The 19798-nt window shown below is 49.3% G+C and overlaps 2 protein-coding genes across 2 annotated transcripts in view; both read right to left on the minus strand.

The window, feature by feature from the left end:
- CHSY1 (chondroitin sulfate synthase 1) overlaps positions 1-6366 on the minus strand; it is a 76603-nt gene extending 70237 nt beyond the window's left edge. The window contains exon 1 of the mRNA XM_027879187.1: positions 6080-6366. Coding sequence (XP_027734988.1) covers positions 6080-6351 — 272 coding nt within the window. The 5' untranslated portion in view covers positions 6352-6366. The remainder of the gene's footprint in view (positions 1-6079) is intronic.
- An 8210-nt stretch (positions 6367-14576) lies between these two features.
- SELENOS (selenoprotein S) lies at positions 14577-19717 on the minus strand. Its single transcript, XM_027879262.1, has 6 exons — positions 19309-19717; positions 19074-19205; positions 17461-17567; positions 16974-17063; positions 16808-16883; positions 14577-14843 (listed from the first exon to the last, which is right to left on the minus strand). The coding sequence occupies exons 1-6, from the start codon at positions 19715-19717 to the stop codon at positions 14764-14766; spliced, it is 894 nt and encodes a 297-aa protein (XP_027735063.1). The 3' UTR covers positions 14577-14763.
- Positions 19718-19798: the final 81 nt, after the last annotated feature.

The raw sequence follows: 19798 nt of genomic DNA on the forward strand, positions 1-19798 counted from the left end.
CAGTTATCAGCAGAACTGAGGGCTGGTAAATGCAGGGACGAGTTCTGGTCAAAGCTGCTTTTAACTTTTTTATCCGACATTGCAAAGAATCAGACGTGGCTCAGGCACCAGCAGCTCCACAGATTAGTGTGGTAACACCTACATTACTTGCCTGTCCCCCCACCTCCAGTCTAGTTTACCATGTCTGCTCTCAGGTTATGGGCAGCAACCTGACCCCTTCAGCTCCTCAGCACAGAGCTCTTGTCTCAACACCTCCCCAGCTCTGTGGCCCCCCCAGCACCCACTGGCATGACTTTCCTGATCAAGGGCTCTCCAACACAAGACTTGCAGGTTGTATCTGAAAAAGAACCGTATGTTTGATAATTAAAAAAAAAAAAAAAAACCCAAGGGAAAATGTTTTCATTGACACTTGATGCCCTCCTTCCCCTGCGCTGCCCTGTCACCCTCAGCTGATTAAAGAACATGTGGACACAGCACTTCTGCCACCAGACTCCTGCATCTACACCTGCAGAGAACACCTTGGCTGCAGTGATCGATTGCTGGTGGCCTCAGTCAGCTCAAAGCCATTTTGACTCTGTCCAAGGAGAAATATCAGGTTCTGGATACAACTGATACATGTCCTGCACCGGTCATTAAAAAACCCAGCAACTGAACTGCTCTGACAGATCCCAACCTTATCTCCTCCGTGTAATCTGAATCTGCTGCCTAAACAAGAGGATGTGCATGAATCAGGACAGCAAGGCTCTCCATTACCTTCCCCAGGAGGTAAAACACCTGCACAACAGTGTGTGACCTGGTTTCTCTCAGTGCAAGAGGTACAGAACTCCCAACAAAGCAGAAGCTTGTCTTGGCAAAGAAGTCAAAGTGAAAATTAAACAAACACAAACAAAATCAGTAACGCTTCCTGAGGAGAAAGCTCTTAGCAGAGGACATTGGTCTCCAGTATCAGTGGCTACCAAATCAATTTTATCACCCTTCAACTGGTTTTGCACACTGGATACCCTACATACACCCTAACCTGAGAAAGTCACAAGTAAACTGGGTGAAAAGATTTTATCCCAGCTGGTACAGGTATTCACAAAATACAGAAAACTCTGTGCCCCCTGAGTGTGCTAAAAACCCCCAATATCGTCTAAAAAAGTGACCACAACTATAGTCATCGAATGTTGTCGTACGTTTGTTTCTTCATTCAAAAAGAAGCTCAAAAGGCATAGCTTGAAGCAGGAGGAGCACAGATCTTGAATGTTTTATCGTGAGTTTCCAGTATTTATTATTTATTTGTATTACCTAGCTTTGTTATCAGCTCTGCAGACTCGGCAGAAGCGCAGTCAGGGGTATTATGCAGACAGTGCTCCCTTTGTAGAGACCCAAGCTGAACACTACGACAAAAAATGCTCTTCGTCTGCAGCTCAGGAACATCCCTTAGAGGAGATCAGAGAAATCATTTAAAGTTTTGGGAAATAGTCACCTCGTATAATTACGCTGAAGAAAATCATAATTTGTCAAGAACTCAGGAAGATAACAGACATAAAAGACCGATGTGTTGAATGCAACTAAATTTCATGTTGTATTGGGGCTAATTTTGCGTCACTTCAAGGTCCCATCTTTCCAGCAACACTTGCTGCAGGGGAAGCAATGAACCACAGCTTAGCCAGGACAGCTGAGCATGGAAACCAGCACACTGCTCCTACACGTGGTACTGCACATGACCATCATGAGAGGTCACCAAAAAAAAAAAAGCTGTTTTTTAAAATCTCCAGATAGGTTTAAAAGGCCCCGTCGTTAAGATCTGCATCACAGAATTCAGATTTTGAGGAAACGTTCCTGCCAAGTGTTTGCAGGGCAGCTTTACCGGAGAAACCAAGCAGCTTCCACAGCTCTTAAGAGTCCTTTGAACTAAACTCTTCCAGTTTAAAGTGATGCCAGTTTTCTGATTGTGCATATCCAGCCATCTTCCTTGTGGAAACAGGGACAGAAATGGATGTATCACCCATAGGTACGCCAACAGTCAGCGGGTCAGGCTAAGATCAAAGCCCAAGTGTCCCAGAGGTTCGGGCCATGTGGTTATTGGGGGGTGTGTAGGTGACTTTTGTTGCTCCTTATCTCCCACATACCAGCACCAGCTGCTCTCACTGTATTTGTTTCATACTGTTCCTTAAACATTCTTGCAAATTTTAGGTTACTGCTCAGAAATCTCCGAAAGTACATCGTGTTTCTGCTGGAAGGTACAAGGGCAGGACAGGACCCAGTCCTCGCTACTGCAGTACTGTGGTACAATTAACACATGAAGTAAAAGCATGTACTGAGATGTCACAGATGTCCAAAGTCACTTCACGTGAACCCCAGTGCCACCCATCAGCCTCCACCCAACAGCCTCTGAGTTCAAAAGCAGCACAACAATGTGTTTTGTATTACACTTCTGCAGCAGCTAGTGCAGGCTTAGACAGATAATACCAACTCCTTTAGACCCCAAATCCTTCTGGCTGCCTTTCACTTAAGCCCTTCCAAGCACTCAGGTATTTAGATTTCAGCTCGCAATGTTTCCCCGAAGCCACCGCCACCACCAACAGCGTGGCAGCAAATGGAGCCTCCCAAGGGCATCCTCCTGCCACAGGAGAGGGATGGCTCAAGCACGAGCCCTGGGCATCACTCATGGTCCTCTTGGCACCAGAGGGTGCCGTGGGGACTGTCCCAAACCAGAGTGCTGCGGCTGTGCTCCTGCAGAGATACTGCCAAAGGCCAGCCGCTGACATCTCGCCATTAACTGCATTCACACCACTCTGCTGCCACGTTTCCCGGGAAATCTAGTTGCTACGCAAAATAAAAAAAAAAAAAAAAGAGAAAAAAAAAAAAAAGAAAATGGGTTAACTGCCTGATATTTCTGTTCCTGAGACAGCACGCTTAAATCTTCTGGGAGCCTGCTTATTCCCATCCTCTCCTTCCCGCAGCTCTTTTAGGACAACTCCCCTCAACTGCAAAGCCATTAGCACATATTGTTGCACTTTCCCTGAACCCCAGCCACACTTTAACTGCTTCCTGCCCGGCTCTTTTCCTGACTATTCCTTGTCCTGTGATGTGACACCGCAGTTCCTGCTGCTGCACTTCACCGGCCTCCTGGCAGGGAAGCTCTGCTAACCTGGCTGTCAGATGCAATAACCGCTGAGGGCTGCAAACCTGCCCTCCGAAAACCTGTAGAGCTAAAGCTTATTCTCTGCCTCCTACACTACAAAAGCACGACTGTTTCAAAGAGCCAGCGGCTCCCGAAAATCCAGCAGGCCCTGCTTTGCCTTGCAGTGGTCATTTTGCTGATGATTGATGTTCAGGAAGTGGATTGCTTCCCCTCTTTTAGACCCTATCTGGATTCACAGCAGCAAGGATCAGCAAATGCTTTCCGCTCCGGTCCCTTTTAGCTGTGTCTGTAAATGGCCTTTGAGCCACAGCAATTTGGAGGTATTCAGCCTCTGAATCCCTAATTCCTTTCAGCGTGGTATCAAGGCTCTGCACACGCTGCCACCCCGGGAATGCCTTGCTAGCAGCTTCCCATTTCACTGGCTGTGCCAGCGATTCAGCTCACCAGGATGCTTTGTCAGTGTAGTAATCCCAGCAATTGTCTGCTTGAGTACTTCATGGCAATCAAAAGCCATTTAAGATTTCAGGTTTGTCTTCCTCTTCCCCCCTCCCCACCTTCCCCCCCGAAGATGTCTTCCTGTCACCAGGACATTAGCTCATTTCTTTCACCAGCGGAGGTGAGAAAAATGCATTTAGCCCTACCACATCGCTAAGAGTCTCCTTATCCATCCCTTCCAAGAGCAGACATCATCTCTAGAGGTTAAACCAAAATAGCTGCGCAGCAAAAAGCGACACCCAGATCTCCTTCTAAGGGCTGAAGGAGCCCGTTTCCATTAGCTGGATTTGTTGAGTTGCATCTTTAGCCATTGCTTTGTGAGAGCAGATGTTGCAGATCTGGTTCTCTAAACCCAGCTCTGCCACAGCACGCGACTGCTCAGCCAGCACGGGCAAAACCAGGGATGAGAATCCTTCCCACACCAGCAAAGCAAATTCCTCCCAAAAATAACACCAATCTCTGGACAACATTGTGATAAATTTCCCTTCCTTGAATTCTTGATGCAAAATCTGATGGACAGCTAGACAAGCTCTTCTACCAGAAAACATGTTAGGTGATGTTCCGACACAACTCCAGCCTCTCTGTATGTAAATGCAAATTACACAGCACATGAGATTTGCAATCCAAAATGCTCCATCCCACACGGTGATGAAAAGAACATAACCCTGAAGAAACAGATTCTTTTACCCATTTCAAAGCACCAATCATGCTCTCCCTGTAACTTAATTACAGGTCTAGTACTGAAAGAAGGAATTAAGTTTCCATTAAAACCATCGTCGGTGGACAATATGCCTCAGATTGCCCAAATTAAGCAATTTTACTGCATTTTGGTGCTGATATAGAGATATCTTGAAACCAGAGCTGGGCAGAGGAGGAGATGGAGATGGTCCATCCTACACGGTTTTGCCATCCTGTTCTTACTGGCCAATAGGGCCAAGTACTTTTCAGCCAGGGTAGGCGGGAGATGGAGAAGGGTTTGTTCCAGCACAAAACTAAGGGGGATGTTTTATTAAAGATCCTCTCCAGAGCTCCTGGCTGCTCCTCCGACGGTGCTGGCTGTGCAGAGCTCAGCCAGAGCTGGGGTTATACCCGAGCTCACATTTTAGCTCTTAACTCTTTCAGATTCCCAAGCCAGGCTTCCCGCGCAGCCTCCCAGCACTGCCTGCTGGCGTGGACGCCGGAGCAATAAGCATATCCCAGCATATTTCAGCAGAGCAGAGTGTTTCACCAAAGCCACAGACACGTCTCTCACAGAAGAGATGATTATCCTGATGCTGCCGAGGCTTTGGACAGAATCCCTGTTAGCACTCGCGGCCATACCCAGCTACAGCTGGAGACCATGCCGCGGGCTACAGCAAGCAGCACAAAGATTATCCCTGCTCCAAAAATAGGTGTGCTCAGGTAACAAGCACTCGGCTCTGAGCCCCTGTTCCTGCATTAGCTCCACCAGCCAAACGCTTGGAGCATTTCACCCAAGCTTACTTCCCTCATCCCAGCTGTTTCACTACCTGGTCCAACCTCAGCAGCAGCTGAGGCGAGCAAAGGTGGGTTTTACTCTTTGTTCCCAGATGCCTTTTCTGGGTCTCATTCCCGAGTACATGCTTTTGGCTTTTGGCTTGGTGCAGAGGTCTTTTCTTCCCTATCCAGAGGGTCACAACGGTCTCCAAACTTTATTGCTGTTCCCGTCACGCCATCAGCTCTCCCCAGAAGCAGCAGCCAAGGACTGCACCAGCGTGGCGCAGCCGTGCCAAGGCAGAAGCGCTGAGGGACGAAGCACTTTGACGCCCGTGCCCCCTTCGGTGACCGGAGGTCGGTGCCCCCTCGCTGTGGTGGGGCATCCTGACCCTCAGGCAAAGCCGCTGGGGCCACCTGCCAGGCGGCACTTGGCTGAACCAGACCCTGTGAGAGCGGCAACGCGACTCCCTCGACCCCTCGCATCTCTGCCGACCCGCCCGGGCAGCGGAGGAGCGCTCGGGGCGCTGATTCTCCCGCACCCCGCACCCGCCCGGAGAGCGCCCCGGGGATCCCTCCCTGCGCCCGGGACGGTGCGAGGAGAGCCGCGGCTGAGCGTGCCCTGAGGATCGCAAACACCTGCCCCGGGCAAGGGCGAGCGGTCCCCGGGGCCGGAGGGGACATCCCGGATGCAAGGGCATCCCGGGCCGGGGGCTCGCCCCTCGGGGGGACCGGCCGTGCCCAGAGCCGAGCCCAGCCGAGCGGGACTGAACCGAGCGAAGCCCGGCTCAGCTGACCGCGGCCAAACCGAGCCGAGCCGCGTCCAGATGAATGGGACCGAACCCATCCGAGCCCAACTCAGCTCAACCGAGCCGAGTCAAGCCGACCCGACCCGACCCCAAGCCCAGCCGAGCAGACCCCCAGCCCAAAGCAGCCCGCCGGACCCGAGCCCCTCCGAGCCCTCCCGCCCGCATCCCCTCGGCCCCCTGCCCGCCCTCTCACCGGTGCGCGGCCACGGCGCGGCTCCGCAGGTACTTCTGCGCCGTCATGACCCCCACGAAGAGGAAGCTCTGAGCCGGCGGGCCGGGGCGGCGCGGCGGGGCGGCGGCGGCGGCGGCGGGCGGCGGGCGGCAGCCCTGCGGGCGGGCTCGGTGGGGCCGCGCCGCCGCCGCCAGCTCGGAGGCGCGGGGCAGGACGAGGCGCGATGCGAGCACGAAGCCCAGCACCAGCCCCAGCAGGACGCTGAGCCAGGCGCGGCGGCCGCGGCCCGCCATGCCCGCCCGGCCCCGCTGCTCACAGCGCCGCCGCCGCCGCCAGCCGCGCCGAGGCGCCCAGCGCCGCCATGGGGGAAGGGGCAGGGACGGGAAGCGGAGGGAGGGGAGCGGGGGGCCGCCCGCCTCCCCGGCCCTGCCCCTCGGCACAGGCGCCGTGTGCGGCCCCTGGCCCCGCCCGGACGCCGCCGAGGTGGCGGGGCCGCCGCGGGTGCAGCCCCCGGGACGGCCCCCGGACCCTGCGCGGGGGTCCCGGCGAGGGGATGGAGGAGGAGGGGGGGGGGGGGAGCGGGAGCCGCGGTGGCCCCGGGAGCCGGTTCGCAAAGCACCACCCTGGAGCGGGACCGCGGGACGTCCCGCCCCGTCCCTGGAAGTGTGCCAGGCGGGGCTTGGAGCAACCTGGTCCAGTGGAAGGTGTCGCTGCCCGTGGCAGGGGTGTTGGGGTGAGATGAACTTTAAGGTCCTTTCCGACCCAAACCAGTCTGTGTTTCTATGACAGGGACCCCCACCTTGACCCAGCATCCCACACAGGGGACAGGGACCCTGAGCCAGCACCCCACACTGGGACCCTGAGACTGGCACACATCAGCCCAGATCAAGAGGCTGGGACAGGAGGCTAAAAGAACATGGGTGCTCAGATCTGGGGACAGGGACTGAGACCCTGGACATAACCCCAGGACCAGCATCCCAGCACCCTGTACCAAGACCCCAGGGCAGAACCCTGGCTCAGGGGCCAGGACTGGGACACCAGCCCTTCAGACCACGATGGGAAGGCACTGGGGCACTGGGACCCTGACTCAGATAGGCACCAGGTTGGGTTCCTGCTGCCCAAGCCCCAGCCCTGTCCCATGGCACACGCAGAGCCAGAGCCCTGTTTGCCTGGCACTGATGCATTCCTGCAGCACACGCTCTGGTGCCAGGGAGTGAAGGCACAGGCAGCCTTCCGTTTTTTCCCACCTTGCTAATTAACTCGACCAGAAATAGGTCAGTCTGTTTCCATCCGCAGGCTACAGCGACTGCTCAAGAGTGAAGACTTTACTGAGTGAAGATTTCTTCTTCTTTTGTCCAACCTGACTCTCCACGTGCTTTTCATCTACAGAGTGCTTCAGCTTCAAACACTGCAGCCCCAAAACCTTCACATTTCACAGGAAAAAAACCCTCCAGTCTTAAAAGAAGAAACTTATCAAGTACAGCCCACTGACCTCCTGCTTATCATTGTGGTTTTTTTCCATTTCCTGCCCACTTCGGCATTTCTAAATGCCATTTTAAATTTTATTTATATCATGATGTCATCCACAAGAAGCTGAGAAGAAGAAAAGTCTGCTCTTTTGAGCAAGAACAGTTGTAAGACAGGAAAACATAACAAAGGAATACTCTACATTAATAAGCCAAAGAGAGGCATACATAAAATATTTTTATGATCCACGTATCACAAGTAATTGTATCACTTCTGGGATTGAGCAAGTAATAAGACAATCTGCTTATCTAAAGAACTCGATGACATGTCTTGAAAACAATGCTTTTGTGCGGGGTTTATTGCCCTCCTAATGGTGCAATCCTCATACCAAGGTCAGCACCGGTGAACTCTTGATGTCAGGAGCAACAAAGAACAGAAAGAAAGTGCCATCACAATTTATGGTATTAAACAACAATAAAATTCAAGATAAATAGAAACTAGGTAAGAAATACAAGCAATGAATAGGAAAAAAAGAGCAGTTTTTCTTTCGGTTGCCCGTGAGCAGAACACAGAGGTATCGAAATGTGTGTCTGTGGGAAGGTAAAGAGGAGAACTAAATGGTGAAAGGGGGAAAGGAAGAACAGTCCAAACTGGAATACACATGGTGGGTAAAGTGAGGAAAGGGCAGGAGCAGCACTGCTTGGCAAAGGCCAGGTGGACTGTCCTTTCCACCCCCTTCCCAACCACTAATGTAATTCCTTTCTATTTCCCAGGGTTTGCAATGCTTCACTATTATTTCTAACTATGGCTGCCCTGATTCCTTTCCATGAAGTCTGGGGTTATCGTCAGCCTGTGCCACCCTGCACATGTGGATCTTTTAGCCCACTTTGAAAAGCTTCTTCATCAGATTCTCCTGCTCCCCTCTCCCCACAAGCCTAAAATACAGGACACCAATAGACATTCAAGTTGAAGTAAAAAGTAAGGCCACTCCTTTCCAAGAGAGGCACATGTGGCAAGTCCATGAGCAGGAACAGGATTGCTCTCTGCGTGCTCCAAATCAGCTGTAAAAAAATCCTGATTCAAGGGAAAGCCGCTGTGGCCTATGAATTACAGGAAAAGGCAGAGCTAGCGTGGCTAAAAGGCAATAAAAAAGAGAAGAGTTGGGGCTGGGGCTGGGGAGCTGTCAGTTGGCTTCTTCCCACCGAGAAAAGAAGTTAGTCATCAGAACTGAAAACTCCGTGCAAGTTCAGCACACATGGAAATGATGAAGCAGAGCAGCACGTTCCCCTGTTGGATCTCCTCAGTCCCGAGCTCCCCCTCGGCATGTTCCCACCCCCCTGCACCTCCACAGCAATCACAGTCCCGGAGCCCTTCAGGGCAAGGGGTGAGAACACTTGGGGAAGGGGCAGGAGAAGGAAGGGGCAATTTCCTGGTGCGACCTGGAGAGGAGGCTCTGTCAGACTTCCTGCTGTCACCACACGAGATCACAGCCCTGGCTGTAAGGCCAAGATGTCCAGCCATAAAGGGGGGATGGCACCTGGGAACGCCCTGGTGCTCCCAAATCCTCCCACAGCACATCCAAGTGCCTCCCTTTATGTCATTTATTGTGCCAAACTCACGTTCCAAAGTGCTGGCAGGCAAATGCCCCTTCTGCTGCTCCTGCCCCCTCCCCTGTTCTTGCATAGAGCAGTTGCTGTTTCCACTACTGGGGAAAAAAAAAAGAAAAAAGAAAAAAAAGCAGATTAAGGGAAAACTTGAAGAGAATAGCTTAGTTCTTCCAGTGGAAATATAACCCTGCTGTTACCTGCCTGAGTATGTTTTTAATCTGGATGGCAGAGAGGGGTCAGACTGCATAATCACCTTTAAGTGCCTTCCCCTATTAATACAGCTCTTAGTCTCAATAAACAGTTGACACTATGTATTATGGCTCCTATATATTAAAGGCATGGTATTTTTCTCATCTAACACTATACAAGCATAAGCACATTTTTATGCAGCATGTTTTCTATTCCATGTGGGATGGTTTAAGGAAATATTCTGAGGGCTCTCCAAAATCTGCAGAGGATGCACATAGTGTGTGCTCATTCTCCATGTTCCCATCCCACTCACTCCAGCGAGATTAGCACCCTGACCAGCCAGCAAGAGCCCACTTGACAGGCCCACATGGTTTAGATTCATAATCAGATTAACAAAACAGTAATCCTATTTTTAAACAATGAAAAAGCCAAGTCCTTGAGGCGGTGAGCTGGTATGTGTGTGTGCATACAGAATAGATCCTTTTGGAATAAAGAACCTTAATATAAAATGAAAAAAGTTTCTTCCACAGAGGAAACTCTGCCCTGTAGAAGAAAAAGGGACTATCTTATACCACTTCTTTCCCATTGGTTTTGATCTCTGATGGGCCCACTCCAATACTTGCAGGATGCATCTTCTACAATACACACATTTTAAATAATACATCTTCTACAATACCACATTTTAAAATAATACTTAAAGAAGTGAACTACTTCCCAAATGCTCCAGAAACTTTAATTATGAATGTTCCAGTACTTATACTGTAAAAACTGCCCATGCACTGGAAAATGAGCATATTTCATACACTCAAGGTAGCAGACTCACAATGGAAAAAATCTCACTGGGCAACCAGCAGCATTTGTCTCTGTCACAGTATTTCCAGCACCGTTGCATTTTCCCAAATGATGCGGAAACTCCTTCCCCAGTTCCAGCACCCACTTCTTTTTCCCCTCCCCATCCTCTCCTGGTGCTGCCACAGACCGGCCCCAGCCTTTCCTCTCAGCCGAATGACTCAGAAGGTGCCCGCTCAAGGGACTGAAGGAGAACCGTCACTGCTCGCTCCTGCTCAAAGCCGGCCCGACATTGCCATCGCCCGGCCCGGCCCCGCAGTGCAGCGCGCCGGCCTCCCGGCCTTCCCGAGGCCGATTTAGGACTCGGGAGTTTTGGGAGGTGATGGAAACCCCTCCTGCTCCCCACGTGGCCCGTCAGGCGCCTGCTCAAGCCTGCAGACCTCATCACACTCTGTTTGGCAGCAGAGGCACTGCGAGGTGCACCGAGGCACTAGAGCTCTGCAAGCACGGAAGGGAAGGTGACCTGTTCTTAAGGTGCTGCCACCAGACCCGAGTCAAGAAACCACTGGAAAAGTCTAGAACGTGTATTTAAACAGCAAGCATCAAGATGTGATAACTTAAAACGCAGAACAGCTGAAGAAGTGGCAGTTACATTACCCAAGAAATGGAATTTACAGGGAGTGCTAACCCCCCATATGAGATGAAGTTTTAGGACCCAGGTTTGGCTTTCTGCAAAGTGCATCTTTTAGGCCAAGTTAACAGTAACTCCCCATTTTAATGCAGAGCACTAGAACTAAGCTGAAAGGCCAGGTGTTCCAGGATATTGATTTTTCTTCCATTCTCTTTAAATATAATTTTCTAAGTTCTTTTCCCTGCCCTTCCTACACGACTGTTACTCACGGAACCAGCTTGGAAGCTCGGCTTGGCAACCAGCACACAGAGAAAATCTTGATCAGTAAACTAGACAAAGAGGGAGGAATGAAAATGTATCAGTGGAGATCTTGCTCTGTGCTGAAAGTGCTTGTCAAAACACACATGATCTCAGCAATAAATACACAAGAACAGCAGCTGCCCACCTGCCAGCGCCTCGCAACAGAAACCTGCCACGAAAATGTGCATTTTCCCCCCACAAAGCTGAGCTGAGGGGACCTATCCCACTGCAGACATTGGGTTTTCATAAGAAAAATAACGGAAGTTTTTGAAGTTGCTGGCTCTGGAGCTGGGAATATGGGCAGGGTGTGTGTCAGGCGTGGAACAGCTGGCTTGGAAGCTCCCACAAAATCAGCTACAACGGTGCAGCCGGGCCAGGACACCACCCAGCCAGCAGCCGTATGCTTTTCCTTCGTGGTTGCAGAGCTGTTCCAAAAGCCAAGCTTTCATTCCACAAAGGAGGGAGAGGGGGGGAAAAAAAAAAAAAAAAGAAGAAAAACCCAAGGCTTCAGCCCATCCAAGTCTAGACCAGCATTTTTTTTTTTTTACAGCTGGAAATTACATAGTTTTAGTGTTCAGCAACAGTGTGGACAGAAACACACTGAGCCTCGCTCGTGGCTAAACTGATCCCTTAAAAAGCTGCCACTTTTGAACCTGTCCAAGGGCAAAATTCATCCATCTGATGCAGAGATGTGTGCTGATGTGCAGCCAGGCTTGCAAAAACACAATTGCCCGTAGAAGGGAGCAGCCTGGTTGAGCAGGAGGCAGAAAGAACAGCGTTAGGGGGGTTTAGATGCAGCCAGTAACCACAGGGCTGCTGGTAAAATGTACAGGAGACTGTCAGGCTGGATGCCATCCTGCTTCACAGAGCTCTGGAATGTGAGGTCACCTTCTAGAGAGGGGAATAAGACAAAGCCCAGGAAAAAACACTCTAATTTAAACAGCTGAGCTGAGTATCAGCGGAGTCTGAGCACAGCCCAACTCTTTTTTTGAGTCAAAATAGTACAGAACCGTATAAAACACAGCAGATGAGATTTGTTAGAACTGGCATTCCACACCTCCATTCAGACTCTGCAAGGGCAGCTGTTCCTTGCAGATACAGGTGTAATTATCATTTTCATTCACACTGATCTTTGATTAACACACAGGTAACTCCGGAATGCCTGGGAACAGCTCTGCTGACAGATTCCCTGATTGCCCTCACCCTCCCAAGTCCATCCTCTGCTATTCATTAAAAGTGTCCAGCATAAGTAATATAATTTTTTTTAAAAGCCCAAGTATGCAATCTCTCTCTTAAAATCTTTCCCTCATTTCACAATGTTTCTGAAAGGCATAAATAAAGCCAAATAAATTTTATGAGTGTGACAACACGGGAGCTTTTTTGTTCAGTTTTAACTCCAGTGCTCAGTATCTCCTGATGAATAGTTAAGAGAACTATGTACAAACCAGATCTCATCTGCAATTTAAAGAAAACAAAAAATTTTGCTCCTCCAGCATATAAACCATCCAAAACCAATAAAAATACTTAGCTGCACATTTTTCAGGCATTTTTTGTGCCTCTGAACACTTGCTTGATTTAGGATTTTTCAATACCTAAAATACATTACTCTACAGTGGTTAAATACCATTTTACAGCAGTTTAATAGCCTTGAATTAGCTCTTAAGTTTGTTACCCACCTTCTCCCAGACAAAGGTATTTCCAGAGCACCTGCATCAGTAGAGCAAGAGGCTTCTTGCATAACTGCTCTAGTGGGGGGGAAAAAAAGAAATCTCCTGAAGGCTTTTTAATATGATCTTTCATAATTCAAGTTCTTGGGAATTCATACCAAAGCAGGAACAATGGATTCATTAAATAGTTCACTTTCACCTAATGCTTTCTGCATGCCTCACTCTTAAGCTATAAAGCAGCAAGCAACCACCTTTCCATAATGTTTGTGGTCAAGGGAGAGCTTTCCATTTGAAGTCACAGAGGAAAAACCCTTCCATCTTGTGCAGGTTATGAGCCAAAAAAGAAGTTTTGCAAACTGAGGTTCTTCCTCCCACGCTGTTCAATAGCTTAGAAGTGTCTGATCAAGACAAATTTAGGGACTTGAGGATTAAAATAAAATATAAAAAAAAAAAAAAGGGGAGAGAAGGTTGAAGTTTCCAGAAATATGTAAACCACTTCATTCTTACTTGCTATGTCCTAATAAATCTCAGAACTGGGCAAAAAGCCATACCCCTAGTCCTAGCCAGAAGCAAGCCTTGGGTCACAGAGAGAGATTAGCACATGCTCAGTTCAGTCCTGCTTATTTCTTAAAATGTTTTTTACTGAATTAAATCAACCCATCCTAACCATTTCATCAGCACAAGGATTTCTGCTTCATTATGACAAACCTCCCCTAGTTGTTTTTCTGAAGACAACCCCTCAGTGTGTTGCCTGTTTCCCCAGCACAAAGGGAAGGTGTTCCCCAAGGCAGGAGCGAGATTACAACTTATCCCTCTTTCCTGAGAAGGAACCTTCAGACCTTGCAAATATCCTTCCCCACCTCTAGTTTTCTTTTGCCTCATTAAAGATTAAAACCTGAACTTACATACGCCAATCTGTGTTACAATGATAGGAATTTAAGTTTACATACCAAAACGGGCAATAGCCAGGAAATGAAAGTTAGTTTCCATAGGAACATCACAACAGCATTTCCACTTCTCCACACATTTGAACACACACTTTGTGGTCTAAAGCAAAGCTCAGTTACGATGAGTTCTCTCTTCTATGCCCACAGCTGGATATACACCAGAAGGATGAAGACCACACACTTATTCCTTGCAGCCCCTCACTTGCCAGTGTGACACATTCACTGGCCAGAGCCCTCCTCAGCACACACCACCCTCAGCCTGGGTGCTGCACAACCTGGCAGCAGGCTCATCTCATCATCTCCCATCCCGCTTTATACACATTTATTGCACTAGAACACCTTCCTTCTATGAAAAGATGCTGTAGGAAAACCAGATTTATCATTGGTTTGCAATTATATTTAATATTGATAATGTCTTGTTTTTACAAAGCAGTTGAAATAAAATTAAAAAAAAAAAAAAAAAAAAAAGGAATAGCAAGAACCCTCCCCCCCATCTGCTGTCTAGCATGTCTAGCATCAGTTATCCTCGCTGGTTTGTTTACCATTTATGAGGAAAACGTCATTCAAGCTGACTTGTTACAGAGACTCTTCTGCAATAACTGGCCACGGTGCAAATCTGTGGCGTTTGTCAGACCACCTGTGTTTTTCCTGGAAGTCCCTCTGCCTAAATTCAAAGTGTCTGCCAATGATAATAACCTTCCTCTCTAAATTACCTTCCAGACAAACGCAGCAGATCTGGTAACACACGTCTGAGGATGGCAAACATCCTCATTTTTGCAGAGGTAAACAGAGATAATTAAATTTGCCTGAGGCCAGTGTTGTGAATAGCCAGAGAGCCCAGATCTCCCCATTCCAGGTGATTCAACTGGGCTGGAGTGAAAATTAACTGATTACACTGGGAATTGCTTCTCTGTCCTCTCCAAGAGGATCAGGTATTTCTCTGGGGTAAGACCATCCAACGCAGTTTGGAAAGGGTGTGAATCTGTTTTAAGTGACCAGCAGCACTAAACCAGCCCCAAAGGAGTCCCTGTGACAGGCAAGCTGTGGGCAGTTAGACAGTGGGTAAGATCAAGCCTGCTGGTGCCGTGGGGCACTGGGGAGGTTAACCTCATCCACCTGCTGACGGGCCTCTCCGGCCTGGTCTCCAGGAACACGTTCCACCTCCTTCTCCAGACAGTGGGTTGTAGCCTGGGAATACAGAGGAGAAATCCATCACGTTAACATTCACCCTCCACAGCCCTTCACCAGCACACAAGGAACACCAAAAATACATCTCACCTCGTTTATACTTAATACATAGGCAGCATTTTATGGAAAATGAAGGCAGAGAAAATATCCAGACTTGAGAGGGCTTATTTTTGTAGTGCCAACAGTAAAAGCCATTGCAAAACACTTGAGTTTTAATATGATCGATTTGGATTAAATTAAATTGAAATGAATTACCATTCGATTTCTCTAAGCCTGCACTAAAGCTGTAGTGCTGCTCTGCAGGATAAACAGAGCAGGAACAGCAGCTTTTACAGTAAACTCTGTGGGACTGTTACTGTTTTCCAAGAGCCCTAATGGTCAGGGACTTAAATAATCCTGTATTCCAGACCTGCATGGAATACTCTCAAGGTCAAAAGGTAAATCCACTCATTACTACTGCAAGGTATTTTTTTAGAGATTTTCAAAAGGTGAGCACAGATGGTGAGAAAAATACATTTCAGTTAAACATCCTAATGCTTCAGCCATGGGAAACTTCATTTCAGGACACGCTCGGAAAGATAAAACCTGGCAAATGTCCTCAGTTTGTTCTGCACAAAGCAAAGTACCCAAATGGTAGCAGCACTGTTAACCAAGTAGGTTTCCCTGTTCCACTGAAACTCCCAGCATCACCTTCACCTTCTAAATTTGTTTTTCTCAGAGTAGCCAAGTTTCTCTTTCTAGCTTAATTCATCAGCTGAACAGTGCAGATGGTTCTTTCACTTCATGCTGATCTCACCTCATGAGAAGATACCAGACCTTTAATTCTATAATTGGTTACTTGAGCAAAGATTTTGCTTAGGATTAAGCCAGGAGAGGTAGAAGGTGGAAAGGTGCCTCAGCCCAGCTGCCCTGATCCTGGTTCTCAGCACAGCTCTAACCCACACACTGCTCATTCCCAGGGAGGTAAAAATCCCACGTGAGAGCTACCAAAGATATCTGATAGGATCAGACATCACACTGCCCTCATATTAAGCAACCTAAGGTAAATCAACTTCTTGATTCCTTCAAATGTCAGGAAAAATACTCAAAGCAGAAATTTCAGCGCTATTGAGGTTTAATTGACATTTAATATGTTTAATCAAGAATCTGCAGATTTTATGCATTTAATCAAGTGACTTACTCAGTGCTGCACCCTAAGTGGGTTTCCCTTTCAGCCTGCTATGATTAAGGTTGTCTACACGATCCACTCTACTGTGGAAAACTGCAATTAAAATATACCCAGAGCAGCATTTGCAGGTAAGGCACAGGCTGTTGGGCTGAGAGGAGAGAAGGGAGACTGCCTGCATGGCCAGTGTATGGCAAGGAGCCCAACAAGGGCGGTGTGAGGCCACAGGAGGCACTTCATCCATCAAGGTGATTTCAGCAGGCGACAGTGAGTTTAATGCTGAGACCTACTGGTGTTTTGTGACAGTTGATAATGGTTTATACATCTGCAGGATTTATACATTCAGTAGGTCATTATTGCGGTATCTGTTAAATAAGGTCAGGTTTTGCATAATTAAGTCTTTCATCTTCCTGAATCTACATAATAAATTTACAGGTGTACTTCCAGCATTTAGCTCATGCTATGGGTGCTTGAAGGACAGAGCAGGTATTAAATTACTGGACTTCTACCATAATGGGGGAGGTATCCCAGAAATATTGTGAAAATCTATAATTTTGAGCGACAAAAAGTAAATCATTAACAAAAAAACTGGAACACTGTTTTCCTGGGGAAAAGCCCCACAAAAACTTCCTGCCAGGTTTTTTTGCACAAAGTGCAAGAGCAGACCAACTGACCAGAGACACGCAGCTCGTTTGTAAGGCACATTTTGCTTCCTCACTGATGAACACAAGAAGTCTGTACAGTGACTATGGACACAGCTGGATAAATGCTCTGGGTGTCTCAAGGATCCCACACTTACCCCCTCCTCGCAAAGGCTTCTTGTTTGGTTTAGATTTCGGGACCGCTGAGGTGGAGGCACCAGACTCTGCTTCTTGCTGTTCAGAGAAGCAGAAAGTTACTGAGTGTGAACTTCAGTTCATTTAAACACATAAACAAAAGTGTGACCTGACTAACACGGTTGTTACCTGATTGAGTTTCAGGTTTCCTTTGTAGCTCTTCCCCTCTTGCATGCTTTCCCACATGGCTATCTTCTGCCTCCGCTTCTCTTCTTCCAGCTGCAGAAAAAAAATCCAGGACATACAAGATTTCAGATCAGAATCTCCAGAAACAGCTACGACAGACTCATCAAACCCCGAGGGATCCACCTTTATGTGATGCAGTAGCTCTGAGCTTATGGAAGCATTTACTTCTATACACACCCACATCTTCCCCTTCTGGGTATGTGTCTGTATGTTCCCCTCCTCAGACTGTGTCTGCAGCTTCTTCTGGCCACTTGATGCTTTAAAACATTTTGAAAGTAAAACAGAACCAAGTGGCAAGCTTACATCAACATTCCAGGGAAAACGAGTCTCCTGTTTGTCTGTATCTAACATGGAATAATCATTTCTTTAACAGCAGCAAAGTACTCGCTGACGAGTTTATGAGTTAAAGAAAGAAGCAGTCTCTGGTCACCTGTTTTTGTTTTTCTTTGTATCTTTCTGCTTGTGCATTCAGCTCCTCCTGCATCCTGAGGCGAGCTGCTGCCAAAGCTTCCTGCCTTCTCACCACCACATCAGGCTCTAGGAAATTGGGAAAGAGTTTGCAAAGTAAATTCCAGATGATCTCCCCAAAGAACTGCAACAAGGAAAGGCTCACATCTCTCCCTGCAGCTGTTCTGCAGAAAATCACAGCTTAAGTCCAGTTTCCTGCTAATCTTTTACAGTAATTTCTATGCTGATTTAAATTTCATCGCGCTTTCACATTTTAAAGTTTTAATCTATTGAATTAATAAGGACAACGATGTAACTGACCCATAAAAAAATTAACCTCACACTTCTGGGGTACTTGCTTCTATTTCTGAAGGATTTGTTTGATACAAATAAATTCAGAAATATCACCCAGGCTTCACAGGGATCCCATTTTTACCCAGAGAACTTCTTTTACGCAGAAGGCTGAGGCAAACCAGCCCACACTCACTCCTACTCCTTCTGGCAAAGAGTCCTGCTTGTGTCGGTGCTGCAGTGGATTTAACACATTCCACCAGCACAGAAATCACTTATAAACATGACACATCTCTCTAGAGACACCTGGAGGTCTCAGAAAAATCTACATGGAGTCACCGCTTCTCTTCATGACTGGCCCTTAGGAGAAGTCAAAAGAAAAATTACGCCCCCAAAAAGGCAAATATTATTCTCCTTTTTCCTCAGGCAGCTGAAGTGTCTCCCCATTTGTTGGCCTCCTTATATGTTTGCTACCATCCAGTGATGACTAAGTGAAACAAATGTCAGCACTTTCAGTAATTTCACTTCACAGGCAGTTCTGGCACTTAAACCACGGCTTAATTAGCACCACAAAAGAGCAGCAGTGGGATGAGGGCACGCAAGGGAGATTTTCTGGGGCCCCACGTTCAAGGTTCCAAAGGGATGGGTGCCAAGCTCTCATGGACTTGGCAGATCCACAGGCACAGCCTGTGCTTTTACAGCAGGATCCTGTCCCTGTAAGCCTTGCAACCTGTGCCACACTCACTGAGATAACACGGGCTGCTACACCCCAAATGTACACAGTGCTGCAGGAGCAGGAACTGGGAAGGACTTAATTTGAAGAAAAACAATGAATACTAATTAAAAAAAAAAAAAAAAGTTAATATTTTCCCCCAGGGGTTAGATTTGGTTTTGTTTGGTAAGTTTGAAAGTTAATCCGGTAAGTGACCACATCTGCTTTTAGCCACCATTCCCTCAGCTCCTGCAGCACCAAGGGGCAGCTGTTCCCCTGTCCTGCAGTGCCCAACCACGTTCCTTCGGGACGCAGCCCTTCCTTCAGAACCTTTTAAAAACACTTCTCCCGGCCCAGCTTTTCCCAGTGATCTCTTCCCTCCCAGCGGATGGACGCCGTTATCCCGAGCATCGCTCCCCATGGATACTCCTCAGGACCGAACCTCTTCGGGGCTGTTACTGACCCCAGGCCCGCGTGTGGGTCCGAGCAGGGTCAGACAGCCCGCCCGGAGCGCGCAGGGCCGGCAGGACCCGCAGGGGCACAAACACCGCCCCGGGGAGGGCGCGGGGCTTTATTTCACTGTGTTTACTCACCCTCTGCCGCCTCAGCCGCTCCGTGGGCGCCCGGCCGCGCCGCCAGGCTCCGGGACACCTTCTGCACGAGCAGATAGACGGCGACGGCGGCCAAGAGGATGTACCAGCCATAGCTGGACAGCAGCGACCCCACTGCGAGGGGACAGGTCGGGGGTGAGCGCGACATCGGGCCCGCCCGGCCCCGCCCTCGGCCCTGCCGCCCCACACCCGCGCCCCCGGCCCCCGCTCCCCTCACCCGTGTGCTGCAGCACCTCCAGGCCCCCCCGGCCCAGCGACGGCCCCGGGCCCGGCCCAGGCCCCGCCGCGGCCCCGCCGCCCCCGAGCTCCAGCACCGCCGCCATCGCCGCCGCCTCACGGCCGGCACCGCCCCCGCGCCGGGCACGCCCTCCGCGCCAATCACCGCCCCGTCCGCTGCCGCCTGAGCCAATCAGCGCCCCGTCCGTCACTGCCTCACGGCCGGGAGCCGCCCCGCTGAGCCAATCAGCGTCCCGTCCGTCACCGCCTGCGCCAGCTACATTCCCGTCCTGCGCCTCTGTGCCAATCACCGCCCCGTCCGTCACCGCCTCACGTACGGACGACGCCCCGCTCCGCCAATCACCGCCCTGTCCGCCGCCAACTCCAGGAAGCGACGCGCCCCTGTGCATGACAGGTGCGGAGGCCAATGAGAGCAGAGGGGCCTGCGCACGGCGGCCAATGAGGGCGCGCAGAGGGTCCCGCCCGTCCCG

This window comes from Empidonax traillii, unplaced genomic scaffold (assembly GCF_003031625.1).
Source record: "Empidonax traillii isolate 1590-97213 ecotype Southwest subspecies unplaced genomic scaffold, ASM303162v1 scaffold52:size1600334, whole genome shotgun sequence".
In the NCBI taxonomy this organism is placed as follows: domain Eukaryota; kingdom Metazoa; phylum Chordata; class Aves; order Passeriformes; family Tyrannidae; genus Empidonax; species Empidonax traillii.